This window comes from Necator americanus, chromosome II, assembly GCF_031761385.1.
Source record: "Necator americanus strain Aroian chromosome II, whole genome shotgun sequence".
Taxonomy (NCBI): Eukaryota; Metazoa; Nematoda; class Chromadorea; order Rhabditida; family Ancylostomatidae; genus Necator; species Necator americanus.
The window spans coordinates 38677793-38704969 of record NC_087372.1 but is presented as its reverse complement, the minus strand read 5'-3'; the positions used below and the strand labels follow the sequence as shown (position 1 = coordinate 38704969).

The following is a 27177-nucleotide window of genomic DNA, read 5'->3' as shown; positions in this document are numbered from 1 at the left end:
CCGACATAAAGAATCGTAGAAAAAGGGTCTTATTACCAGGAATGTTCGTCATCTGTCTATGGTTAATTTAGGAACAGCCACAGGGATGGAATTTCAGTCGGAGTTTCGCTTCCGATACGTCTTCTTTCGTGTCTGTCTTCGTTAAAAAAAAAACTATACACGTATTTATGGATATTTATGAATATCAGAGACGATTCTAATGATTGCAGTAGGTGCATGTTATGAAAAAAAAAGATTCGAGGAATGAAATACCCAATCATAATTCATTGTTCTAAGATTTTACAAATTCTTCCAGATGTCTGAGGTCATGCACTATCAAAGAATATAAGCAGATGTATCAACCATGTTGGTCTTGATGTGGATAGTTAGAGAAAGGGAGATCCTTAAAATCCTTAAGAGAGTGATCGTAAAGCGGGTACATGAGTGTAGGTGTGGTTCTCTACAGTTTTACTTAAAGGCAGCGTATCACAGAATTGACGTAGTGTGGAAACCTGATGGAAAACATAGAGTACGAGTAGTAGATTACGAATATGAACGTAGGGCCGTTCAATTCTCCTTAATCGTTCTGGAAAACGGCGTGGGAAACGGCTTTTGTTCTTACATAGTGCGTGAGAACGCCCCATCTTTGTGTACGCAACGCATCCACGAGGGGGTGACAGAGGATGAATCGAGTCTCCTCAGCAGCTTATTCAAGTAAACCCAATTAATACGCTGCTGAGGAAACCAGTACGTGCGGAAAGGTGAGGTGTTCTAACGTGCCTCGTAGGAACTAAGGCGGTTCCCACGGCATTTTTTTTTGGGACGATTAGGGGGAATTGAGTAGGAGCACGCTCGTATTCGTAATCTACACTTCGAACTGTATGTTTTCCACATTGCTTCAATTTCATGATACGCTGCCTTTGAAAAAAAGAAACAGTGAAAATTGGATCTGCTTACTTCAGTATCTTTGCAAAATCTATATATAAAGAAATATACGGTTAGGGGAAAAAAATAAATAAATAAACATAAATATACAGTTAGAAGTACTGGCAGATGTTCTCTTAGCTCTATTGAATTCTCGCACGTACAGTGAGCCTAGATATTATGTCCATAAAGTTTTAAACGAAGTAGAAAACCACTGAAAAACCTCACATTAATCCGTAACAAAGCTGGCGTGGAAATGGAAACGTATGTAGTGGTTATCTCGAGAGGCTGACAGAAAGAGGTATTGAGAGGATGAATTTATCGTCGAGTTAAATGGCTTCAATTATAGGAAAAGCCTAATTATCTTGCCGGTTTTAAATTGAAACGAACCATTTGTCCTCTTTTTTTCTGCTGATGCACAAAAATGACATTTTCATGACATTTTCATGTGCTTTGCTCCTCTACCCTTATCTAGTAGGCTTAGACCTATACATAGCTTTGTTGTCCTCGTGGACCCAGTTCGTTTTGATCTCTTCTCTAGAGAACCTAACAGAACCGACACTGTTGCGCATCCTTCTGGATGCGTCCGTACTTCTCTCCCCTAGAGCAGCAACGGCTTTTATCTAGACTAGTGAGACTAAAGCACACAACTCATTCCAGTCGGAATTCATGCATTGCCGTATCGAGACCAATATTTCCTCGAATGGGCCATAAAGTCACTCTACGCTTGTGGTTGCAAGGGAATCAATCAGCTTGAAAATGTTTAAAAAATATATTTAAAGGATGATAAATAAAATGATAATTACACTTTCCAAATCAAGAATTACACACTTTGAAATGTGAAAATTTATCTCTGCAAAATCCATCTGCAAAAAAAAATTGATTTCCACAGGCGAAATCCGAAAGGATATGTCTATATCCTCCTATGAAATGATTCTCATCGTGAAAATGAGGAATAAATAATATAATAAATGTAAATAATAAGTACACCTGGAAAATTTATGCAGATCCAAGAGTAGGCTATTGATCTAGGAAAATCGAACACCCACGAAAACGCATAATATGTACTTCTCAACATTTGTACTTATATAATCAGATAGAATAATGACTGCCATTTCATCGACGTGCTAAGTTCTTCATCCAATCTCCTAAACGATATCCATCCACATAAAATGAGCTCTTTATCTTGAGAAATTTGACTTGCTCTGCTCCTGACTGCAAATAACGGCACCCTAAATGTTGTAAGGATAAAATAATACATTTCTATTAAGAATTACATAATTAAATTGCACTAAATGATATGTTTTGCCTCGGACAAAGAGCGGTTCTTTTTCCTCTTTTTTTCTGGTGTATCGTTGGTGTATGTGAATAAATAAATAAATAAACAAGTAAATAAATAGATAAATAAATAAAATTTCCAGTTAGAGTTGCATTACCATATGTTCTGCGCTGATCACACATCCCACTGCTTTCTCAGGGAATATTTTTGGCGAACTTTTCGCGGTAAAATTTAAAAAAAAATCCCTCATGAAGCCGAAGTTGTTTGGTGGTTTTTTTTAAGCATATCACTTTCCATTCAACTCTCCACCACCTCGTTATAGACTCGAATAAAGGAGAAAAGAGGTGCAGCCATTGGTTTTACAAATCTGGTCTTACGTATTTTCTTAAAAAATCAAAGGAAACAATTCCATTGATAAAACTCCGTTCCCTAGAGCAGCTTTAGCTGCTAGAACTCAGCCGAACCTGTGCTAAGGTCAATTCACATTTCAATCCGTTGTAGACCGTAATAAGAAACCTTCGGAAGTCAAGGACAATAGCTGAAGGTGACAAACATTACGACAACAATTTCTGGTAACCGGCATCATCACGGCAGCTTCAGAATCAGAATTCATCAAACGATACATATGAATAAGTAGCTTCATCAGTGCGACGGGTTTGATTCGTTCTCAGGATTTCCACCTCCGTCTGCAGCACCCTCATTTATGAATTATTAGCTTATTTATAAATTCATTTATAATTCTCTCTTCGTCTAGACATTCAAGGACACTGATTAGCAAAGAGAGCAAGTTCCTGAAGTGCGCCAAATTCACCTCGAATGCACTTTCCATCAGGTTTCTTCAAAAAATAAAAATTTCTGAGAACTTTCTGAGATCCAGAACTTAGCTATCGGGCTGTGGAATGCTGAATTAGCGCCGAAGGGTTTAGCATCCTAAACAAGCCAATTAATAGAAAAAGTACATTAACATTCGCAAGGGAATAGCTTTAAGGGCATCAAGTGGTTCTTTGAGGATGTTGTGTCCGTCGGCGAACAATTCGTTCGAACGATATCCCTCCGACTTTATGTGACAACATCTGGACGATCCCCATCATACATTCAACATCCTCCTACGGCCCTCCTTGCTCCCTTCCTCATTTTACGCAGGTAAAAGGCCAAATTTTGACTTTTTTAAAAGTTTTTTACACAAGCATTACCCTGGAAAGAGGATATTAATCCATCCTAGTAAGGAAAGACTGGTCATATATGCGATTATTATTTTCTAGAACCATATAGAATAGAAAACTTCAACAGGAAACTGTCTAGGAAACTCTTCACCGGATCTTTTTCATTTTATCCACTTTATGACGTTGCTAGATTTTATTTTTCTTTAAAAATACGAACTTCAATGGAATGTGATTTGAACTTATCAGTGCACTATTTTAAATTGATTTAGAAAGGTATGTAGGAGAGAGAACCTCGTTCGTGGTTCGCAATTTTTCATATCATGTGCGTTCTTCAAAATTCTAACCATTTGCTTTAGATTTTTCTTTTTTTTCATCCGATCATACAATTATTGAGTGCGTCGATTTGAATCGTGCAACAAGAGTGATGCGTTTCTCTTTCTAATTGTTTACATTTTGTTTTTTTTCTGTGATTGAACGTATGATACGCACTGTATGACACTTCCCTGTAAATACTGTCAAATATTTTTTCGACGAAATTTTACGCGCTCGCACGTTCGCGGATTTAAAAAAAAAAGAATTAGGAAATTATTATGGTAAGCGGGGTGTAGTATACGCTCTGTAAACCGTACAAATGTTTCCGATCACCAAGAGAGTTGAAGCAATAGTTTTCGATCAATACATGTTTATTGCTTGAGTAAATCGTTGAAAAAAGTAATTATGAGATCAGAGGAAGTCGGAAAAATGTTTTATATCTCTTGCGTTCTCGAAAATTCCAACATCTTGCTTCGTACTTGTTTATCTTCGATTTTTTCTATTTTTTCAATGAATATGCGACAGTTATGGAAGGATGGAATCAAGAAAAAACTTTTACAAATAAGAGTAACTGGAGCTGAAAAATCGCATCGATTTTAAGGAGCCGAGGGGGGGAAGGGTTACAGTTTGATGAACACTGTAGCTGGCCTGTCATCAATTAAAAGCGGTCAACTTCTTTGTGAGAACAACTGGATGCACTGGGAAAATTAAGCATTTGTAGCTGAGAGAAATTACAGTCGGCACAGTTCTAAGTGAAGTATGGAAAGGAGGGAAACAAAGGAAGAGAAAGAAAAAAGAATTTGAGAAAAAAAGAAATGTAAGGAAGTACCGATTTTCACGCCATTTTTTGATGAACGCCATCAACTTATATCAGAAAAACTAACTGAAAGCTAAGGATGAGCAAAGAAGAATATCATGATGTCCTGAACTGATGAAATTTGGATGCTATTTGTTCTATAATAGGCTTTAGATTCTGGTAAAAATATCGAAATTTGCTCACAATTTTCAAATTCAATTTTATTCTTTCATTGAGCATAGCCGGTTGGAAGAGAAATCCTAAAATTTAATCAAGTTAAAGTTAGTTAATTAATTAAAATTAAGCTTAATCCCTGAGTGATACATGTGTAGGTGCTGGTGACGACGAAAATTCCAGTCTCACAACATTTTCAATTTATTTCTGCTAGTACTCTCCACCTTTGACGTCTGAGAAGAAGAACGTTCAGAAGTTTGATTTCAGAGAGTAAACATAAATTGCTCAACACATTTTTAAAGCCGTTCTCACGTATTTTCGACCTTTTTTCCAAGATAGAAAAAAATTAACTGGTTTTGTTTTTCATTTCCGTGTTGTAATATTCTATAGAGCAGCTCGGTACCACTACCAGCTATCAATTATAAAAATAAAAACTCATAATTAAGGGGATAAAGTGTTTGTTTTCTTGAAAATAGTTGGTCAACAAAAATATTTACTCGCTGCAGTGACATTGATTGTTTGTCGTAAACAAGAACTCCAACACGATTCCATGAAGCTTTTCTTGGGATGTGATAGGAACGTAGGATCGTTCCACCAGAACATCGGAACATTATGTCTCTGCGGCGCACGGTTTCACATCTTCCCCCTGGCTGATCTCGTTCGTACATCCAAACAACTAAACAACTACTAAACAGTAAACAATGTGATCTTTCTGTTCTGTTGAGCTTCGTAAACATCAGATTTTCGGAAGTTTTCGTGCTAGACTTCCGTAAAAACGATGCATATACGAATAAGTAACTTCATCAACGTGTAGTGGATTTAATTCGTTCGTAGATTGACGATCTACGTCGACAGCACCGTATTAGCTCACTTATAAATTCTTTTCGCCCTCAGTCACTCAAAGAAATTGGTTAACAAAAAGAGTTATACCCTCTTAAGGTTGTGGATCGCAGTGGTTAGTACTCATGAGCTCGTCAATTTCACCTGCAATACATCTTCAATCCAATTTTTTCAGAAAATTAAAAATTTTTTTGAGACCTAGCGGACCTAGCGATCGTACTGTGAAAAGCAGGATGAGCCCCGAATAATTTAGGATCCTATGGAAATCTAATTTCTATAGATTATCATAACATTGAGATCAATTGGGAACACATCCTCGTGCTTAAAGGACTCCAAAAATGAAGCACCGTAACTGTATGAGATGCATGCCTAGCCATGAAGAAGAGTTTTTTTTAACGTATGGTACCTAAGCATGATCCTTACATCCTTCGGAAAAAAAATCTGTTTGTTACATTCCTCGGAAAAAAAATTTGTTTGTTTTATTTTCCATCCAGTGCGCCCATCTGCAAGAGGATTACCTTTTCCCAGTCTTGTATTTAAGTAAAATAACTTTATTTAGATTGAGGTGTTAGAATGTGAGAAGAAAAGATCTGGAATCGATCCGAACCAACCTCAACCACTCTAGCAACCGTTAATCTTGGGATTTACAAAACATTCTAAACAATTATATAAGCTAAAGACACTCATAATAAAAAAATAAGAAATATATAAGCTAAAGACAATCATAAAGACATCCTCGAATACATAGAATGTTTATTTCTCAGATCCACATGGAAATCAAAGGAGAAGGTCAGGTTATTGATATTATTTTGTGACCTACAACGATGCACCTCTCATCCAGCATCACTCAACGAATCCGGAATAATCTAGCGTACATAGATTTCAGCGGGGCATCATCTTGCACTAAACTTGTGTTTGTGAATGAGTTTTGCTTCAGAAAATCCAAACAATCCAAAAATTCGAGTATTCTTTAAGGATATTTTATGTGTTACAACCAATCTGTGAGCGCTGCTGCGAGGTTTTGATTTAATCAATTTTGTTTACTTACCCTTCCTTCCTTTTTTTGCAAATCTCCTTTTTAATCCTGGAAATCTGGAGTTTTCTAATCTCCTTACATCTTCATTTGTTTCTTCGATACTTTGTTTTGTCCAAGAAAATCTCCGAATTTCTTGTACTTTATGGTAACTATCCTATTATCGATCGTGTACTCACTATCTTTAGTTTACCTCCTGATGATATTTTGGTGATGAAGAGAGAGAGGTGTGGTCTGATTCGGCTGTGAATTTTCTCATCAAATCAAACACACTTATTTTCACCGATTATTGAATACAAAGAACGAGCAATGTTTACAATTCGTAGATATTTGTGACAAGTTGTCCATGTATAAATAGAGCGTGTATTTCCCTAGACTTGTCCTTCTAACGTAGTGTTTAATGTTCGTTTTTTCATTTGTTACCGCCTTTAAAGAAATTTCATACAAACTTAACTGTTCCCGGTTTTATACACAGAAAACCCGTTCAATTTCTGTAAGATATAGTAATCTTTTAAGGAACGTATTTTAAATTTTCTCGAAGAAATCTAACAGCTAAAAATGTTATTTATACGAAGAGCGATTATATTTATTTATTATTAGCGATGATATTTATTTATTTATACGAAGAACGATGAAAGAATGTGATCAACTCAGGTAAAGGGTTCGACCTAAGCCATTATCTGTGCCGATTTCTATTTATTTATTTATTTAAACTTTCTGTCCTATTCAGTAAAAGAAAACAATATTGAAAGTTGTCCTTGGAATCATTGCTAACTCTACTTTTTATCGTTCCAATAATTCGTTTTAACTCGTTACGGGTGAAACCATCGCCACACACATACATATATATCATTACATCACACCACAGTACAAAAAAGAATCAAACACGATGCTGCGCTGAACAATCTTCCCACGTCACAGAATTTATCGTACTTACCTCTGCTGCTGCTTTTTTTTTGAGACTCTGAGGGCAGAATACTGGATTCTTTTGCTCCCTTTGCTGCTCATTTCCGGAAAAATAAGACGGAACATCCACTGCGAACAGTGCCAAGTTCAAATTTAGGTCCTATTCCTATCTCCTTCCAAATTTTTCGTATCACATCGCACATTTCCAAGGAATTCCAGTAGTTTTTGAGGAAAGAAAAAAAAAAGGAAGCGTGAGGAGAAATTCGTCGAACTATGAGCTGCGAAAGCATCGTTAACTTTTTTGAGTTAACGAATTCTAACTGATTTTCGTAAACTTTTGATCATCTTCCATACGTTTTCTGGATTTTTTTTCAGCAGCTCAACTCTTTCCGGTGGTATAATGTTGAGGTTCTAGTGATTCTTAGTACCTCATCTAATTTCTAGCCTTTTTCTCCTTAAGCTCCCACCACTGCGCAGATATTTTTAGAAAACTGACACTCACTCGCCGACAAAATTTTGTTGCTTAATTTTAAGCCAACTATTTATTTTAATAGAAAAATTTTTTCGAATTATGTTCTGTTTATCTTTTGAACTGTTCGAAATTTGGGTTTCTCAGATGATGTACCGTATGGTGGCCAATTTTTGACCGATTACAGTTTTTTTCTTGCAAAGTAATCACTATCTCTTACTACCGCTTTAAGATTTCATATAAATTTTATATTCCGGTGATATAATGTTGAGGTTCTAGTGATTCTTGTGATTTTCTAGTGTTCTATTAAACTTTAAAACGTATTCTATTACTAACTAGTTCATTTTGCGCCAGAATTTTTGTTTAGTATACTTTATTTATTTTTCTTTAATATAAAGAATTTATTTTCTTTAGTATTTTTTCCTTTTTTCCTTTTTCCAAAAAAAAGAACCTTAGCTGTATACTGTAATATGAAAGCAAATCAAGTGAAATTCTAAGCATTTAACGGTTGAGGTACGTCCTTAGCCGTCACGGATCCTATTTATTATTTATTTATCTAACTCCACTCTAATACGTGAATTTAGAAATTGAAAGAAAAGTCTGGAAAGGAGAAAGTGGTGTATCATCCGGCTTCGAAGAGCGCGCGCGTCGATGGAAGCATCTGAAAAACTTCTACATTTCTTTGATGCGCGCTTTAAAGCTATTCGTTTCCCGTTTAAGCCATGTGATCGTAGGATGAAAATACTGCTTCGACGGCGACTTTTTGCTAGATTTTCGAATGAGGATTGGGTGAGAAGTTCCGGACTCCGTACAGCGTGAAGATCTTCGAAAAAAAAAAACGAACCGTTCACTAATTTCGATAATTGAAAATGTTAAGCGATGTGAAGTGATTTACTGAAGCTGCTACTACTACTGCTAGAGCTGCTCCGTACATGGCACCAGTTCCTTTGCATATACCTGGAAGAAAGAGCCTGTTTCTGGGATTTCCATCGAATAGCAACAACATAGAAGATTGTAACACACACATACACATGTGTCGACGACGATGGTGTGAATAAAGTGAATAGGAGAGTGGTGTTAGAGTAAATTTCCCTTCTTCAAGATCTATCTCGACTCCGCCTACGCTCATATTCTTGTTCCGCTGCTATATCGCTTCACGGTCGCGTTGTGACTGTCTATTACTATCGTTTTAAGATGTCATATCTCACCGTATCTCCATCCAAAACCATTCATTACAGTTTCAGCTGCTAAAATAGCAATTTTTTTACCGTCAAGAAGCGTTAGGAGTAATCTTCACACCCATCATGTGTTTCCTTTTCGAGCTGCTATTGTTAAAATAATATTTTTTCACCGTCAGGAAGCGTTAGAAGTAATTTTCACACCCTACATATGTTTCTTTTTCCTTTCAGATAATTTTACTTTCAATTACGATCGCTGAATAGAAAATTAAAATAAAAATTCTATGGAATTCTATGGAACTCAGAGTTATCATTCAAGCGTTTTTAAGGGAATATTTTATTACTTTTATCGTAGTATTAACTGAATTGAGTATTTGATCTGGATGTGTTCTACGTACATTACACATACATACACACACACCCTTTGCCTGATGTTAATGTCGATTGCATAAATCCTCCACACGACCGGACTGCGCAGATTTCCTCCCCCCGTCAGGAACTACTCTGCTTCACTCCACTCCGTTCACTCGTTTAACAAGCAGCGATCGTATATAAAGTAAAGTAATTTGACTGTATTTTCACACCGTCGCTGTAGTTCGTTTACGGTATATCCTCGGAGGACCTCTGGATGACAACAGTTTACTTCGCATTGGAACTTCATGCAACTAACGAGTTCTCCTTTTCTATAGAATATTTTGCAGAGAAAATCATGAAGCATTGCATCCAAGGGAATTGTCCAGAAAAATTCCAGAGAAGTGCAGCTCAGAAATAGAGAAGATCAGCAAGCATTAGCAGAAAGAAACAGTGAACTATTAAAAGGATAAAAGGATAAAGTCACTGGCGTATCAATCCACTTGGGATGGCAGTCGGTTAGAGGTCCTTTGTAGCCATACGGTCGAGGGTTCGAAACCGCCCTAGTGCTCACCAAGCCATTCATCCCTTCGGGGTCGATAAATTGGTACCAGACTTGTTTGGGAGGATAAAAACTGCCTGTTAGTGAACTATTACGGTGGTTTAATTGGAAAAGAAACCAAATTCACTTTAGGAATTTCCTCTCGGAAGAACTCGGAGTGACTGAGGGAAAAACAAGAAAAAGTTGTGAATATAAACGAAGAATTTTTCTCCGCAGTAGTGATGTTGATATCTCACAGTGTATGGCGATGATGGCGACGGAAGTGGTGGCTGAACGACCTAAATTTAAGGCCGCAGTTCTTTCCATCTACTATCCAACAAGTACTATTAAGAGCCGAATCTCTCTCTCTCTCATTTTTTTTTTGCACGCGCGCTTTGCAAGATTTTTGTTCATTTCATTTTTTGCCCAGTAAGATCCTGGTTGGTTTTTGATGTTCACCTTTTTTTTTCTTGGAAAACTTCTACGAAGGTCACGTCTATGTCAGAATACGACTTCCAATTGTGATTTCCTGCATTTTTCTGCAATCCATTCAATTTTCGCAGTATCTTCTCTGCGCCCTTTTTTGTCATTTCTTGATTTTCCTAGCTCCAAAATAAACGACCCTCGTTTTTGAGGATAATATTAATCACCTTGAGATGAATCACTGAAAGGAAATGCCAAAATAGGTGCCAAGTGATACTACAAAAATACGGAAGGCTATGGAGATGGAGTAACCTTGACCGAAAGGCACCGTTTGTAACTTGACAATCGCCTTTGACAAATACATAAACGTCCTTGTATACATTATTGTACTTTAAGGACAACAAATTGTCAGGAAATCCTGGCACACCAACACAATTCCCTCCCTCAAAATCGCTCTCCTCGGATCGACCTCATATCCATGTAGCCTACACCATCTCATTCGTTTCACGAATCTGCTGCTCACCCTAAAAGGCCGGAAATTTTTTCCATTCATTTGGCGGTGCATTCACAAGACCGTCCACAGATGAATGACATCCCCGATCGCGGGAGTTTACACAACACAACACACATACGCCGTCGTCTCCAACGAAATCCTTCAACAACGCAGCGCCGGAAGTCCGTCGTCCGCCGCTCACCGGAAGGGGTTTTGCACCGAAACGGCAAAAACGTTTTCTGTCAACCCGAGCAGAGGCGTCGTCACGAAACGTTAATGTGAAACCGCGGCGCTTTTTTTTTCCACCCCCAATCCTAGCCCATGACCGCCGGCTCCGCCTACGCGTATTCGTTCGGTATTGACCTCGTTCCAAGCCGAGTTCTCCCCCTTCTCACCCCCATCACCTCCTCCGCATTCGTTCCATCCTCCTCCATTATCATCCTCCACCTACGCTCCTTAGCCCTCCAACCTCTATAAACTTCAACCGAATCTTTTCAGTTTTCATCGCTATCGCTACGTGTTCGGTGCTATCGATCGGGATCATTGTCTCTCATCCTACGCTCTGATTCTCATCGATTTATCAGTGCATGTTTCTTCGCATTACTTTTCGCCACTATTCATCTTATACTTTCTTATTCTTAACTCAGTAGCTCTCTTTCCTTGATTAACTTCGTTTAGCAACTGGGGAACTCAAAGGGAACTCAGAAAATTGATGAATTTTAGTTAAAAATCCTTTTGAGAGCATTTCATTTTCCAGAAGATGTTCCCAGTGACTTTTCCCTGATGAATAAACTTAATATCCGACCTGAAGTATTCAAAATGTCACGTTAAAAATGTATTACTTCATTTTTATTCAATCATGATTGCTCTCCTCCAGTTGGGTCAAAAAAGAATCCTAGAAGCGTTGATCTACAAAACAAAAAACCAACAGTGAGAGGAGTACCGAGGATAACTGCCTAGGATTCGATAAGTTTTCCAGAGAAGTCTAATTCTCGAATGAAATACGCTTGATTTCTTCGTTTTCTGGATCTGTTGAGCTCAATTCTACTAAAAAGAAGCAGGGTATCGCCTCGAAAATTCTACCTTTTCTGCCAATTTTGCATTTTTTCCACTCTTATACATTTCCACAGAAGTCTCGTTTGTTCCTACTTTTTTTTGACAGAAATCTGCTTGAAATAACTTTTTATTTGTCGCGTATTAGGTTGATGATCGTCGAAACCTCACATCGCATACAGAAAACCTGTTGATTTTTAAATTGAAAAATCGAATGTGATGGAAAATTTCCGATCCGAGGGCGGTCGTCATTCCACGTACCCGAAGTATAAACGATCCTTATCAGAAAAGAATAACGATGCTAATATCCATAGCCGTGCCTCGATCGTATCCTGAACTCGAACGCCCACTTACGTCCGGCACCCACACTCTGGTAATGCACAAGTATCACGTGGGTCCTAAGAGGACTACATGTATTTTTCAAACTTTTAACCCGCTGTAGAACACGTGACAGGTTAATGCAGGAAGAAAACAAAACCACTGACCTCATTTCTTTTTCAAAGTTCGTTCATTCACAAACAACACCTACAGATTTAATCTGAACTATTTTCAGTTCCGCTATCGATTTATTTACTGTCCGAGTTAAAAAAAACTCACGAATTCACCTCAGCACATCCAGGGAGGTTCGCAACGTATCTGTCACTCTAAAATTAGCAGCGGATCTCGATATTTTTCGGTTGCTGTGAAAATTTGAGTTTTCGGAAGTTTTCCATCATTCCTGCTCCATATTTGTAAGGTGCAAATATCCCAAAAAAGATAATTTCAATTTTTAAATTTTAATTCAATTTTATTTTAGAATGACCACAATGACTGACAGAACCCAGTCAGAGTTTCTCACCACTGGTTCTTTTTTTTTTCTTCAATGGTAAAGTTAAAAGTGTGTAAATTTTCGTGATATCATCTCGTGCAAGAGAAAGAATCAATGAAATTATCACGTAGAAATTCGAAGTGCGACCTATAACACTATACAAAGTGCATTTCCAAATCGGCGCTGTTTCCGTTCTTTTAGGATTCTCTTTCTTTTTTTCTTTCCATCCTTTTTTTTCCGAGAGGATTTCGTTATGATGGGACTGGCAGTTAGCTGTCGGAAAGCATCCATCATTCATAACTCTTAGCAAAAAAAAAGGAGTTAGAGAAAGAAAGAAGTAAGGAAGCAGAAAAGAAGTTAGAAAAAGAGGTTGGCGATTAAATAATTGTATGAAAAGACTTGAAAACGGTCTCATAGGGAAATTTCTCAAAAATCTTCATTTTCGGAGTATTCGTTGGTGACATTTAAATTTATTTTTGTAAACAGTAAAAATAAAGGAAGTTAGGGCTTGAAATATGTTTAAAAAATACCACAAACATCCCTATATTTTTCATCGTAGAGAAAATTTGCATGATATTTTCGCGAGTTTTCATATTTTCTCAGCGAATAGTAGAAAAATAGTCCTATGAAAGCTTCTCCGCGAAAATGTTAGGACACATCCAGTGACTTTGTCATCGTCTGTGAACATCCAGAAAAAAAGTTACTACTGGACAAGTGTGGCTGGTTGTATCGTCGTTTCTAAAGTGCAAACAAACAACTTCCAAGCACGCTACTCCTATTTGCCGTCCCCATTTAGTTTTTCCATGCTTTCTAACATCCTGGTGCTCCTTATAGCGGCTCTCACGCACATATTTTTTTTTTCTTCGGCTGAGGACCAACTTGTTTAGATATATTTATGAATGGACGGTAACGTTGTTGTCCTATATAGGATTATCCAAAAAAGTTGAAGTGGAGCAATTATTGGTTGTTGGGTTAGAGCACACCTCCCACCATTGGTTGGCTACTTCATCATGTGGGAGGCGGTCCAAGAAGCATGTTATTGGTCAATCCTCTGCTGGAGCCTACAAACCCCGCCCATTCGGTTTAGCTCCGTTCACACTCCATCCCAATTTTTTTTTTCGTGCAAAAAATTGAAATTAATTTTCCATGTGATCCGAGGTAATCTCATGCGCCACAAAAAAAATCGTTGAAATAAAGAGATGGTTTCTCCTTCCAACTACCTGTAGGATCCATAAGAAGGAGAGAACAACTACTCGTACAGATTCGGAGTGATCCGAGGTTCCACTAAACCTCACCGGCCGTCCACATCTAGCAGACCATGCGGACGAAATGTGTCGTTTAATCCGGTTTCAGATACTTCGGCTACTAAGTTACGCACCACAGAAACATCTGATCTCAGGTAGCATGAGAGCTAGAAAAATCGTTAACTTTTCGCAAATTTTTTTCCGGATACACGAATGAGGCCACGCTTTACGACGGTAGTGACTTCAACCGTATCAGCTGAGCTTGGAATCATGTGGTGGCACAGAAGGACATTCGTTGGACGCGTTATCAAAGTGAAAGTGAATTCGAGTGGTCACATCATCTGGATTCGTAGCTCTATTGATTTGAAACCAATTACATGAACGCATGTTTACAGTACCACCACGGAATACGCTCTGCTCAGGACCTTCGCAATAATTTACTGGAGTCATCGTTCATACTGGTGTAGGTGCAGCTACGCTTAACTGTCGTACTTCTGGATCAGTTCATTTTCACAAACACCTCCCAAAAACGACCATAGGATCAGCGAAAAACTAATTTGTCTGCCCAGAATAGAAACGAATCACTTCTTTTTTCCCAGTTTCTCGACGAAAAAAACGCGTAAAATTTGAAATTACAAAATAATCCCTCAAAATTTCCTGCTACTTACTCATCTTCTTGCCCTTCTCATTCGCCTAAGCCATCCTTACATCCTCGTCCTCTGAATTCCTGTCCTATTCCTACGACCAAACAAAAACTATGATAGAAAACCGGAAGGTGGTGAACCAGACAATGTAGCCACGGATTTCGGTGGATACTGTTTGTCGATTACGATTGCGTTTACCTCAAAGTAATCTCATAGCGTTTCCGAATCTGTAATCTCCTGACCGTGTTTGAAGCGAATGGGACCTGCGTCGTCCTTGATGTGTTACCATAAAGGCATCACTCCACGAATCTGAGGTGGTACGGATTTCAGGTGGAGTATTCTTATACGGGATAGTAGATTATGTAGAGGGAGGTGATTCCGTCCATTTCTTCCTAATTGCCGTAAAAAACGGCCCGGAAGATGTGGCGCGTGCACAAGGCTGGCGCGCTCCAATCGAACTCCTTGTGGGAAGTAGTGCACCGGAACGCCCGAAGCCGTATCTTCCGGGCCATTTTTTACGGCAATTAGGAAGAAATTGACGGAATCACACCTCTCTCCATAATCTACGATCCCATATGTGAATACTCCGCCTAAAATCCGTACCACCTCAGATTCGTGGGTTGTTTCCTTTAAATCGCCCACGGCTCTCGAAACACCGTTTCTCATTTTAGCGTCCTTTAGCGATGGATGGCCGCTGAAATGCGTTGAACTTGTTCCCCGTGTTCGGCCTCTTTCTTGGGTGCATCTTGCACTCTTTTAAGTCAAGTCACTCACTCAGTCACTTAAGGGCAACACACCTAATGGAACACACATCAACGTACGTTCTTGCAAACGTTTAAGCTCGGCTCAGCCGTAAAATCAATTCATCCTGGGTTGATTGTGGGCTGAGATGTTCTATGTTTTTTCTACAGGTTCCCATTCTTCTTGGATCGGAGGATCCTTTTTCTATATGACTTTTTTTTTAGGACTTTTCACATTTTGGGTTATCAGGCGAAGGTTGATGGCTCTTTTCAGCTCAGAAATTAATATTTAATTATAAATTAATATTATTGTACTATTTAACATTATTGTTTATTATTATATATTATTTAATTTCCTTCAAATAACCTTCTTTTTTCCGATGACTTATTCGTAGAAACAATTGATCTCTTTCCCATACGCTCACACTCGTTTGTTTCATTTCCTCAGACAATTTTCCATCCAATCCACTTCCTGGGAATTTTTTCTTTCTACCCTTCGAATCTGTTGCAAAACTAGGCTCATTTTATCCGCTAGAAATACATTTACAACATGTCTATTAGGAATACATTTACAACATGTCTATTATTAATTGTCTATAATTGCACTAGAACCACAAATTTCTAGTGCAATTATAGACAATTTGCTTGTTGAGTGATTGTGATCGTAACCTTGAGTGGTGAGATGTGAGTGAAACCACACCGATTTCTCTCGAAAGAACAGAAGCAAAAAAAAAAACCGTGGAAAAAATCCTATAGGTTTTAATGGGCAGGAAAAAAACATGACAAGTCTGCGGGGGTTTTTTTTCCCACTCGTGTAAAAAAAAACAGTAGCTGACAGCCGAGAAAAATCTTTCCACAGAATGATGATTCATTCGTGTTTGACTCAATTCAATTCTCGTTTCCCTCCTATCTTCTGAATTTCTAATAAATTTCCCATATTTTATACGTTCCAGTAGCTCTAATATCTAAACACGTTCTTAAATCGACATTTTTCCGACATTTTAAATTGAACGCGATTTTTCTAAATGATCTATCGCGCCCGCGCGACGGCTAAAATTTCACAGTTTGTTATGGAGAGATGGATGGGGTTCAGCGATTAGAAAAATCGCGGCGATTAGACGACGATGAAGGCAACGACGACGCGGTTGACGACGACGACGAAGAAGAACCGTTTCCGTTCTCGTCGCCACGACGAGAAGAACACGCACACACACACCTTATTCCTTGACGACCGCCCTTTAATCCATCTATGTTCATCATTTAACATCTATACGCCTATTCGTATGGTTTCGAATCGTTCAATGTCAATCGATTTTATGTGATCCTTTTCAAAAAATCAATAATTGTCGTATTTTTAGGGTATGGGACGATTGATTTCAATAGTGGTTACATTTTTTATTGTATGGCGACTGTCAAATTCTTCTCCAATATGTCGATCATGTACGAAACATTGCTATCAAAACGATACATCCGGCCCTATGAATAGGTAAGGATATTTCTTTTCTAGAAAAAAATCCTCAAACACATTTTGTTGTGATCCATAAGAAAAAAGTTCGTGTAGCCGTTCCTGAATCATGTAATCATGTTAAACTACTGTAGCGCAGCGTGCACTGCAATAATCTATCAGCCGTGCTAATCACGATCATCCTGAAACTTTTTCCTAGTAACAAAAAATCGTAGAACTCGTGTTGAACCGCTTCGTTGCTACATATTCGTTCAAATCGGTCAATCAATTAATCATTTCGATCAATGACGGCATGACGATAACGCTGAAGCCAGTCCTCTCCAACAGTCGCGCGTAAGTCGCGTAGACGTAGTGTGGCTACCCCACCGACCGACCAGGTATGAAAGGGATGTTGGATCCCCGGTAGGATGGACCCCTCCACCCCCCTCCACCCCCTCCACCCCCCTCCTTTTTTCCCATATTCAGCTAAAGTTATAGTTCCGAGTAGTATTCATCTTTCGGTTATGTTGAGTCTGTGTGTACGAGTTCCCCCTCCCACACACGTCAACTCGTACAGTTGTGGATCCTGACTGCTGGGCTACTTCCAGAGCTTTTGTTCTGCTATTTGACAATAGTTAGTGTTGCTGGAACAGGTTTTGTAGAACTGAATTTGGGTTCCACCGCACCACCACAACGATCTGCAAGGTCTGGAAGAACCAGAAAACAAGCAAGTATCCTAGGATACCTTCAATATCATATAGTATCCTTGTTTCTAACCCCTGTTCTGTCTAGTTTTCTTTGAAAACGGCCAGAACGATACGAGTCTGTGTGGTATTTACTAATTACACACTTTTTTTTTAACATGACATTTGTTTTAAAATGATTGACCAGAAGGACTAAGTATCAAGTAATGTTCTAGTCTCAAAAAATTTGAAAATTTTGAAAAATGTCAAATAAAATTGTAACTTAAAAAGTTATAAGGAGTAATCGGAGGTCACATAGACCTCGCGGCAAGAGGAAATCGCTGCTTTAAAAGAATTTTTTCATTTCTTTTACAAGATTTTATTTTAGAAAATTTTAACTTTACTACTAATTACTAACAAGAAACTCTCGATGGGATATAATTTAATCAATTACGATCAGCTCAAAATTTGACGACACAATGAACTTTTGAAGGGAATAGTACAAGTTGTTTGTTTGTTTGTTGTTTGTTGCATATCTGGGAAGTGTTATAATCGTTAGCGAATTAACGAATCCCGAAAGATATTCGCCACAAAAAGAATATTGAACGATCTGAATTTGGTGGGGAAACGGAGTCTAAGGGGTCTAGGAGTGGTGTAGAGCAAAAAACAAACATGGAAAAAATTTCCTGTTCCGAAATGAGGAGGAAAAAGGCGGATAGAATAGAACTGACCTCACAAACAAGGTGTGTCAATTTTTTTTCTCATTTAATTTTTACAATGTGAATAACTATTTTGTTTTTTATTTTTGCACGAAACATAAGTGAATTTCCTTAAAGTTTCTTTCTTGAAAAGAGATCCTAGATTCATTAAGACGTGTTTTTCACTTTTATTTACATTCTCAAAGTTCTTAGCAAGTTTCGAGCAAAAGTTCTCAAAGCATTATCTACAATGAAATGTTTCAGTATTTTTGATAATTTCTCCACTTCCCAATTCTTCCCTGAATCTCAGGATTGTTCCTGGGTGGCTCTAAACGTTCCCAACGAACCAAGCAGAGCAGAATTACATTACAACTAATTACATTACAGTTAATTACAATTTATAGAGTGCGACTTGTCATTTGATTTATTATTTATTGATTTATTTATTTATTGTTGATTTATTGTAGACGAGTAGACTAGTACGATGTAAAAATAGCAAAAATCCGCCAGATGGATGTGATGTGTTCCAGAGGGGATGCCATTACATTTCTCAGATGGTGATTAGTTCCAAGACCTTCACCTTGAGGTCTGTCTGTGAACCAGCTGTGCAAGTCGTCAGTCTGTCTGTTTGTGTGTGTGTGTGTGCGGTGTGTGTATATGAATTGTAACATCGATAACGCTTCGGGACATCGTACATGATCTCGTCTGGCAGGCAAACTGGATACAGACAAGAAGCATAGATGTCACACTCTCTCTCAAACCATCATCATCATCATCATCGGGCAACTACAACTATCGTAATCACCTCTACTACTACATACACCATCATCATCATCATCATCATCATAGAAAAAACCTAATGTTCCTAGTTCCTCCCATTCTCTAGCAGCCTAGGACAAGGTCAACCGATTCTAGAGAGCATAAAGATCAATTTGATGTAATCCATCCGTGGAGCCCGTGAAGGAGAATTGCGCTCATTCGGAGCGCCGCTCCAAAAGTGTGGGGAAAAAAACGCGGTGACAGATCCTCTCAGTTGTGTCTCTAGATTCTCGCCGGTATAATTCTTGATGGATCACATCGCACTGCGTCCTAAAAGATTGAAACCGATCAACAACGGACGGATGGACGGACGGACGGATGCACGCTAACATTTTCGACATTTTCGAACAGCGGTCCCACCACCAAAATATATGATTATTTACTTACAGTAAGACTAATTTTTTCATCCGAATTCGGTCACGAATATCGGGGTTGAGACGAATGTACCTCGGCTATAGACTTCTATAGAACTATTCAAATAATAATAAAATAAATGAGACTATAAAATGAGAAAGATTTTAAAAAGAGGATAGGAAGAAACAGATGAATAAAACAAGGAATAGAAATAGAAAGATTATACAATGACTCCATGCGGAGAAAAAATATCAGGAAAACCATTAAAAATCTTTTTCATTGCTAAAAATTCAGCTGTCCCTGCTGATTTCTCAAATTACCTATTTAGAAATGATGAAAATCTCTTTAAGTCCCACTTTTCTCGGATCTTTCACAACCAAAGTCACTTCGACACAAAAGATGATACCAACAAAAAATTATACCACCGAAAAATGGTACCACCGAAAAAAAAGAACTAGGAAAATCATCAAAAATCTCTGACATTCTCTAATTTCTCTGGTGACATATTTTATTTAAATGAAAATTATTAAAATCAAATTTAAATGGTATGAAAATCTGTTTAAGTGCCGTTTTTCTCGGATTTTTTGCAACCGAATTCATTTCAACACAAAAGTTTCCTATGTGCAGCGTAATCGTACTTACAGGAAAATGATTTGATAGATTTTTATACGTCATATCCGTAGGTCTCCGTATGATATGATCGAGTTGTGTTTAAATTAGCGGCTACGGCGTAAAAACGACAGGTTTGCGTATGTATGTATACTGTCATCATGAAAACATGCATCGTATTGCATCAGCAGATCAGCGTTCACGTGTGCGCGTTTCGTGGTGGAATTTTCTCGACGTTTTGTAATTTTCCCTACGGATTTAGTCACTCGGGAAAGTAGGAAACATCCCATAGTGTTGATTTTTTGATTAGCTGGTTTCAATAAGGTTTTACGCGCGAGGTTGTTAAATAATTTTATTGGCTAACATTTCAGCAAAATCCCCTTATTTAGAGCCTGAAATCGGGAACTCAATGCGGAATCCAAACGACCAAATCTGTTTACATAAAAAAATAAACAGAGAAACTCTAAGATTACTTTTTTGCAACCTTTTTTAGTTCTAATTGAAGCGAATTTTAATCTGTAAGGAAATTAAGATTTATATATAGATTTATTCATATATATATATATATATATATATATCTTTTTATGTATAGATTTATATATAGATTATATACATAGATTTATATTTCAAGATTTAATTGCTATTTAGCACCACCAGTATGCAAATTGATTTGTTGATAGGTGCCGTATCGTTAATGGATATGTCCTTAGAGAGCAGTTAGATCAGTGAAAACGTCCGAATGTACGCATAACGGACAAAGATGGATCGTGTCGACATACGGGCGCCATTCGCGCGAATCTCCGAGCATCATTTCTGCATAGATTGCATAGATAAAGTGTGTTCCACAATCATTCAGTTAGGAATGAATGGGACGCAAAAAAATCGCATGTAACGTTCCTAACTAAAAATTATGCACAAAGTTCTAGCTATATCTAGGCATAATTTTCATTTCAATCCAATATTTTCTTGACGAATCGATGACACTAAAAATTCTATGATTCTAAAAATTCTATTTATGCAGCTTAGAGACTTTTTATTTTCTTGAAAATACTGGCACGGAGAAGATCAAAACAAAAACACCTATCATTTCTACCCTAATTTTTTTTCAAACACTTCTAATGACTATAAATTTTCCAATGTTTTTCCATGTAACATGTGAAAAGTTGATTTCAAAACTTAGAATGAGCTCCTATCCCCCAAGACGTGGATTTCTCGAGAAATTTACTGTATTTCCGAAACGCTACTCCTTCTTTTCGATCCTCATTCTGTTTCTAAGAAAAATTCTAGAAATTCTATGTACACAGCTTATTAAAAATTTCAATCGAATATTTTCTTGCTGAATCTATAATTCTAAAACTCACACACTCACAACAAAGGAAATTTGGGTCATTGAAATAAAAGCCATAGCGTTTCTAGTCCTACTTATACTGAAGAAAGGTGAAATCTTTTAGCAAAAATGCCACAAAAATCATTTTCTCTTTGGATAAAATATAACTAGCAGTTTATGCACTGGATTATACATCCTACGTGTTTGAAATTATAAATTTACCTCGGAAAATTCCAGATTTCTTCATCCTCCGCTCCGATTACCATCTTTCTAATCATTTCGGACAAGAGAAAGCAATTTTCTGAAGACAACAACAATATACCAAAAAAGAGGGAGAATATTTGAAAGTTCCACTTAGAAACTTGATAGGAATTTCCGGAAATTTTCATGCGAAACCTTTTACAGCAAAAGTCATTCTAAGAAATGATATGAAATGTCGAATGTGATAATAACATGCCATTGAAAACCTGAAAAGCAGGACAAGTTTGAAGTTATTCCCGTAAAAATGAATGATACATTGCAAATGGCTACCGCTGCTGCTGGTGCTGGTGCTGGTGCTGCCGCTGTAAAATGCAAACAAATTATCATTCATCGAATGACAACGATTGTTTGATTGAATAACATCTTCCGGAAAATTCTTTTTCTGTTCTTTGCACTCGATGATGGTTTGTGATTTACAGGGGTAACGTTCGTTTTGATGTTTGACTGTTGAAACGAACGTTCTGCGTTTATGACTAAACGATCCAACTGCTCGGTTTTTGTTTTTTTCAATTGAACAGAAAAAAACCAATTTCTCATGCTAGATGCTGATGAAATTCTAGAAGTTACTATTCTAGAAATTAAAGATAAAAATCTTTACAGACTTTGAGTAAAAAAATCAAAAAAAAAAAAAAAAAGTAAAAGTCTCAGTAAAAATCTTTACTAACTATTTTCCAGAAGAATAAAGAACGGCACTGTTGTATTTTTCAATTGAGCAAAAATAAAAAAGCAATTCAAAAATACCAATTTCTCATAATTGACGCTGGTGAAATTCTAGAAATTACAATCGTAGAAATTAGAGATAAAAATCTTTACAGAGGGACAACTACTAGCGATTTTCCAGAAAAATAAAGAACGACCGTATTCAGTTTCTGGTCAGGAAGACCATTTGCACTGTTGGATTTTTCAATTGAACAGTAAAAAATACCAATTTCCCATAATTGATCCCGATTAAATTCTAGAAATATGAGGAGTACTACTGTTCAAACACAAAAAATAAAAATAATCATGATCAAGTAAACTAATTACTAGCGATTTTCCAGAAAAACAAAAGAGAACGACCGTATTCAGTTTTTGATCAGGAAAAATTATGTTCTTGACGTAATCAAACATGAGGATTACTATGCCTTCCCCAGTGCTTCATAGGGAGAAATTCTTCACGCTTAGCTGCGGGACTCCTTAGCTCCTAAAGTTAATTCTTAAAAACCCTGGATCGTTAACTGTGACTTGATCTGCCTTACCTCTTAACAGTTGCTAAGTATTTTAACAGATTTCATGATTTCCGATGTGGCGTGGGTTTCCTGTAAACTGTTCCACCTAAAACGCATAAAAAGAAGCGTTCCGCTAGCGATTGCAACCGAAATCTCACTTTGTTTTTCATTGATTTCAGTTTTACTAGTTTCTTTTTTCTTTTTTTTTTCTTTCTTGCTATCTCCGATAGCGGATGGTTCACCTTGAAAGTGCACAGCGGTATCTGTGTGCGTGTGTATGTGTGTGTGCATGTAAATAGTTCTGTACAGAACTAATTTCGTTGGTTGTACGTGCGGAATTACGGCACGTAATCAGCACGCATAAGCTCCGTATCGAAACCATATAGCGTAAGCGTAAGCCTGTTACGTTTCCGAAACACATTTCCTCCAGTTCTTTTCTCTCTCTCTTTCAACGTGATCCAACAGGAATCACAGTGTGAGAAAATAAAAACCGTAGGATTTGGGATAATCTGTTTTTTTTTTCTCAGTGAACGCTTCCATTTCCGGAAGACACGAATTAGTGATTTAAATGTATAGAAAATCTTTCCAATCCCTATTAACTATCGTTTCTGACAACTATAAGAAACGATTTATTATCAGAGATGTGGTTGACCTTTTTAAAGGATGGCTGACGACCGTGATCATAAATTGGCGATTGTGACGGAAATGCTAGAAAAAAAAAGACGAAAAAGACCGGAAGAGATAACATTTAAGAGAGAGAGAGAGAGAGATAGGCGAAGTAGATTCGGACGTGGACAGAGAGAAAAAAAAACCTCCCCCGTTCAACTAGATGTGCAATCATTTTTCCATTTTGTTAGCAAATCGTTGCAGTGATGTGGATGCAGAACAGACATTTATCGATAAAGAAACGATAGACGATTTATATGAATGTGAATGGAGAGAATTTCCGGCGAGGAGAAAAAAAACTTGACTTATATGCTTATTTCAGCACCGATACGGATCTCCTAGACGATATTGAAACGATCCATAGACGTAAACGTGAGACGGAAGTGGAGTTTCGTGCATGTTCACGATTCCAGATCGAAATGTTGCTGATACCGTTGTCGATCGCTATGATACCCATTATATTGTGCTCATTAATAATGTGCACATGTTGTTGTGGTCCGAAGGAATCCAGAGGTTCGTATTTATTTATTTTTAGAAATTACAAATATTTTCTAAAGGGTTAACCACTTTTTACCACCAAACGAGAGCTACCGTTTTGAATTTCTACCAGTTTTTTTAATCTCTTAATAGTTAAGTTTCTTCTTTTCTACAGTAACCTACATACACATATTTCCACCACCTACTCCAGATCCCAAAACTTCCGGAAAAATGTAACAAAACCTATTATTAGGAATCCCCTCTTCACTAAAATATACTGGAATTATAATTTGAAAAAAAAAATCACAAGAAAAGATGATTGATCTATCCCAATATAGCTCATTAAGTACTAAAAGAACGAATTAGGAGCCAAAGAAATTTCAGGCGTTCAGAGCCTTAGTACGCGAAAAAATTATTAAAATTATTAGAAGCAAGCATATTGAGATGAGAAATGTTGACATTCGATCGGGTTTCACACCTAGAAATCCAGAAACGAATTATGTTTAGGAATTTTCCCTTAATCAACCTACAGAAAAGCATAAAATTGTGGTTCACTCCTAAACTATAGTTGTTTCTAGGTCTTATACTTAGCTATTAGTTTTTTTCCTTTAATAGTTTTTGTTTGCGAAAAGGAAAGAAAATTTCTCAAAGAGCGCAGAAAACCAAGATAATCTCCAGATTGGATTAATTTTGAACTAAAAACAGGTGATTTCCCGAGTTCCCATTAAAAGAAATGTGACTTTCCGGAAAACCCCTCAATAATGGTCCCTAGAAGGAAATTGACAAGGTCATTATCATCCAATCCGTCCACTTGAATAAAAACTTTTCTTCCCGTAGAATACCCGGAAAACTCTAGAAATTTTCTGCATATCCAAATAATAGGATAAATTTGAAAGTTTCTTGAATCCTCAAATTTCCTTGTACATTCGAGAACTTTTATTTTTTGATTCTCGAATACGAATACTCGTTCAAATATTTCATTCTAATCTGGGTCTAATATCAACATATTTTACATAGCTGTTAAAACGACAATTTTACATTTTGTTTGCATTTTTAATCACAGCACATTTACATTTTTTATTTTACATTAACACGAGAAACACGGATTTTTTAAATTGACAGTAGCAACAGATAACCGACTAGAAGCTTCTATACACTTTCTTTCCGGTGAATTTTTCAAAGGAAAAAAAGTTCTACTGTTCAGGATCGTTACCGGAAATCTTTTCTTTCATTGCTTGAAGGTCATTGCCATAAGAGAAACGACAACGATTTTCCAATCAAATCGAACGATATAATAGGCTCTTTAAAAAAACAGAAGTGCACTGAAAAAGTATGTGCAAGTAATGAACAAACAAAAATTGTAGAAGGTTCCTCATACGTTCTTCAAGGATTAACATTGTGAATAGTTTTGATAATGAATGAATTATGAATGAATACACACAATGAATGAATGAATGATCAAAACAAGCCAGTTAACAATCTTCATCTTAAAATCGTCTTCACAAAAATATTCTGGAATTATAATTTTAAAAAAATACAGCAAAATAATATCGATCTATTCCAGTACTACGTACTAAATACTAAAAGAACGAACTAGAAGCTAAAAAATGGACCTAACTGCAAACAGACAGCGAAACAAAAAGCTTAGTTTTTGAATGCGGTTTGAATTTTGAATTCTATGCTAATATCTTCGTTTTCTCAACCATTTCAAGGTCAACGATAAAATTTCTGAATTTTCAACATCTCCTCAATATTCAAGCTACTCAGTATCCATGTACTTTCTCGAATATCCATCTGTTAATTCTAAATTTCAAGCATTCTTCGAATATTTGACTTTTCGAAATAATTTTTGCAAATGAATCTGTCCATCTGATCAAATATTCATCAACTGATTCGCAAGAATTCAAGAAATGTAGCGTTTACTCTTGGAAAACTTGGAAAAACAAGATTTTGGTACAACGAAAAATTTGGATTTTTGCCAATTATTCACGTACGGCGCCTCTTTTCCGCTCTAAAACATTCTCGTCAGGAATTAAAATCCTCAGAGCTTTCCATGAAGATTTACTCCTAGAATCAGAATTTGACTCATCACTCTCGTAGCTGACTCGATGAAAATGAGAAAATCCAGGAGTTTGACACAGTCCGTAAGCCTAATCTCATCGTAACTATTTCGCACTAAACCCACACAATGTAGGCTAAAACGTCACAGTGTATTTCCGTACCAGTTTCATACCTCAAAACATTTGTGACTCATTGAGGAGGTGCGAGGGTGTTTGTCTAGTAGCGTCAAATCATGCGAACCATTTCCAAGATGGTTATGCGTGGGTGACCCGATTTCCTGGCATAACCGCCGCTACCAAAAAGTAAACCATTGCAGTAACAAATACATTCGTGAACGGATCCACATTGTTTCGATTCCAATTTATGAAATGGAAATTTATCATGAAATGGAAGTAATGTAATTAATCCAGAACATTTTTCTTTTCAGGAAAATTGCCGGATGACTTCCTATCTTCTTTCCCGATGTCAAAGAAGCGAAGTCAAATGAATTCAGAAGAGATGGAGCTGGAATTTCGAGATGGTTACGTGCAACGCAAGGACTCCACACGAACAAAATTCTCCACCGTTGTATCGTATATCGAAGCAAGACGAGAAAGCCTTTGGTCAGTGCGAACCGAGGGTGAAGGGTCCACAGCCGGTGAGGTGAAAGAGGAGAAAGAACAGCAGCCTAGCACAACTGTAGTGGAGCAGACACGAAAAAATTCCTCCATAGATTCGAAACGAACACGATTCAGCGACACAGTGTCAGTGATTAGTGCTGATTCACTGTGCCGACGGTGAAGTAACGGGTCGGATGCAGTCCAAAAAGGTACAGGTCAAATATGACATGATCTCGTAAACGATTAGGAGACAAGATTCCGTCAAACGAGTTCGTGAAAGCACCTCTCTTTCACAAAAATGAAAATCATCCCGAGCTGCGAGTCGTCAACGTCAACGTAGCCACCGCTTCGTTCGATTGGGACTCAGCGGATCGTTGCGGATCCCTTGGATAACTAACTTAGGCACAAGTCAAACACGGAGAAGTTCCGTAATAGGTGGAATCGTGCTTAGCGTTGCTAGTATTTCTTCTTCTTTTTTTTTCTTCTTTTTGCTTTAAGCGTCGTTCGAGTAGGTGCCACCGTCGCGCAGTGCCGCCACCGCAAGGCGATTCTCAATGCTCAGCTGAGACTACTGTTTGTAAATATGTTCATTCCATCATCAACAATTGTTGAACGTGTTTC

At 37.4% G+C, this 27177-nt stretch overlaps 1 protein-coding gene across 1 annotated transcript; it reads left to right on the top strand.

Annotated features, from left to right (window-relative positions):
• Positions 1-16711: 16711 nt before the first annotated feature.
• On the top strand, positions 16712-26737 carry RB195_020762 (uncharacterized protein; the record flags this gene model as incomplete). The annotated part of the gene is made up of 3 exons (XM_064189215.1): positions 16712-16836; positions 23742-23932; positions 26385-26737. 3 exons carry the CDS (start codon positions 16712-16714, stop codon positions 26735-26737), a joined length of 669 nt encoding a protein of 222 aa, XP_064045096.1.
• Positions 26738-27177: the final 440 nt, after the last annotated feature.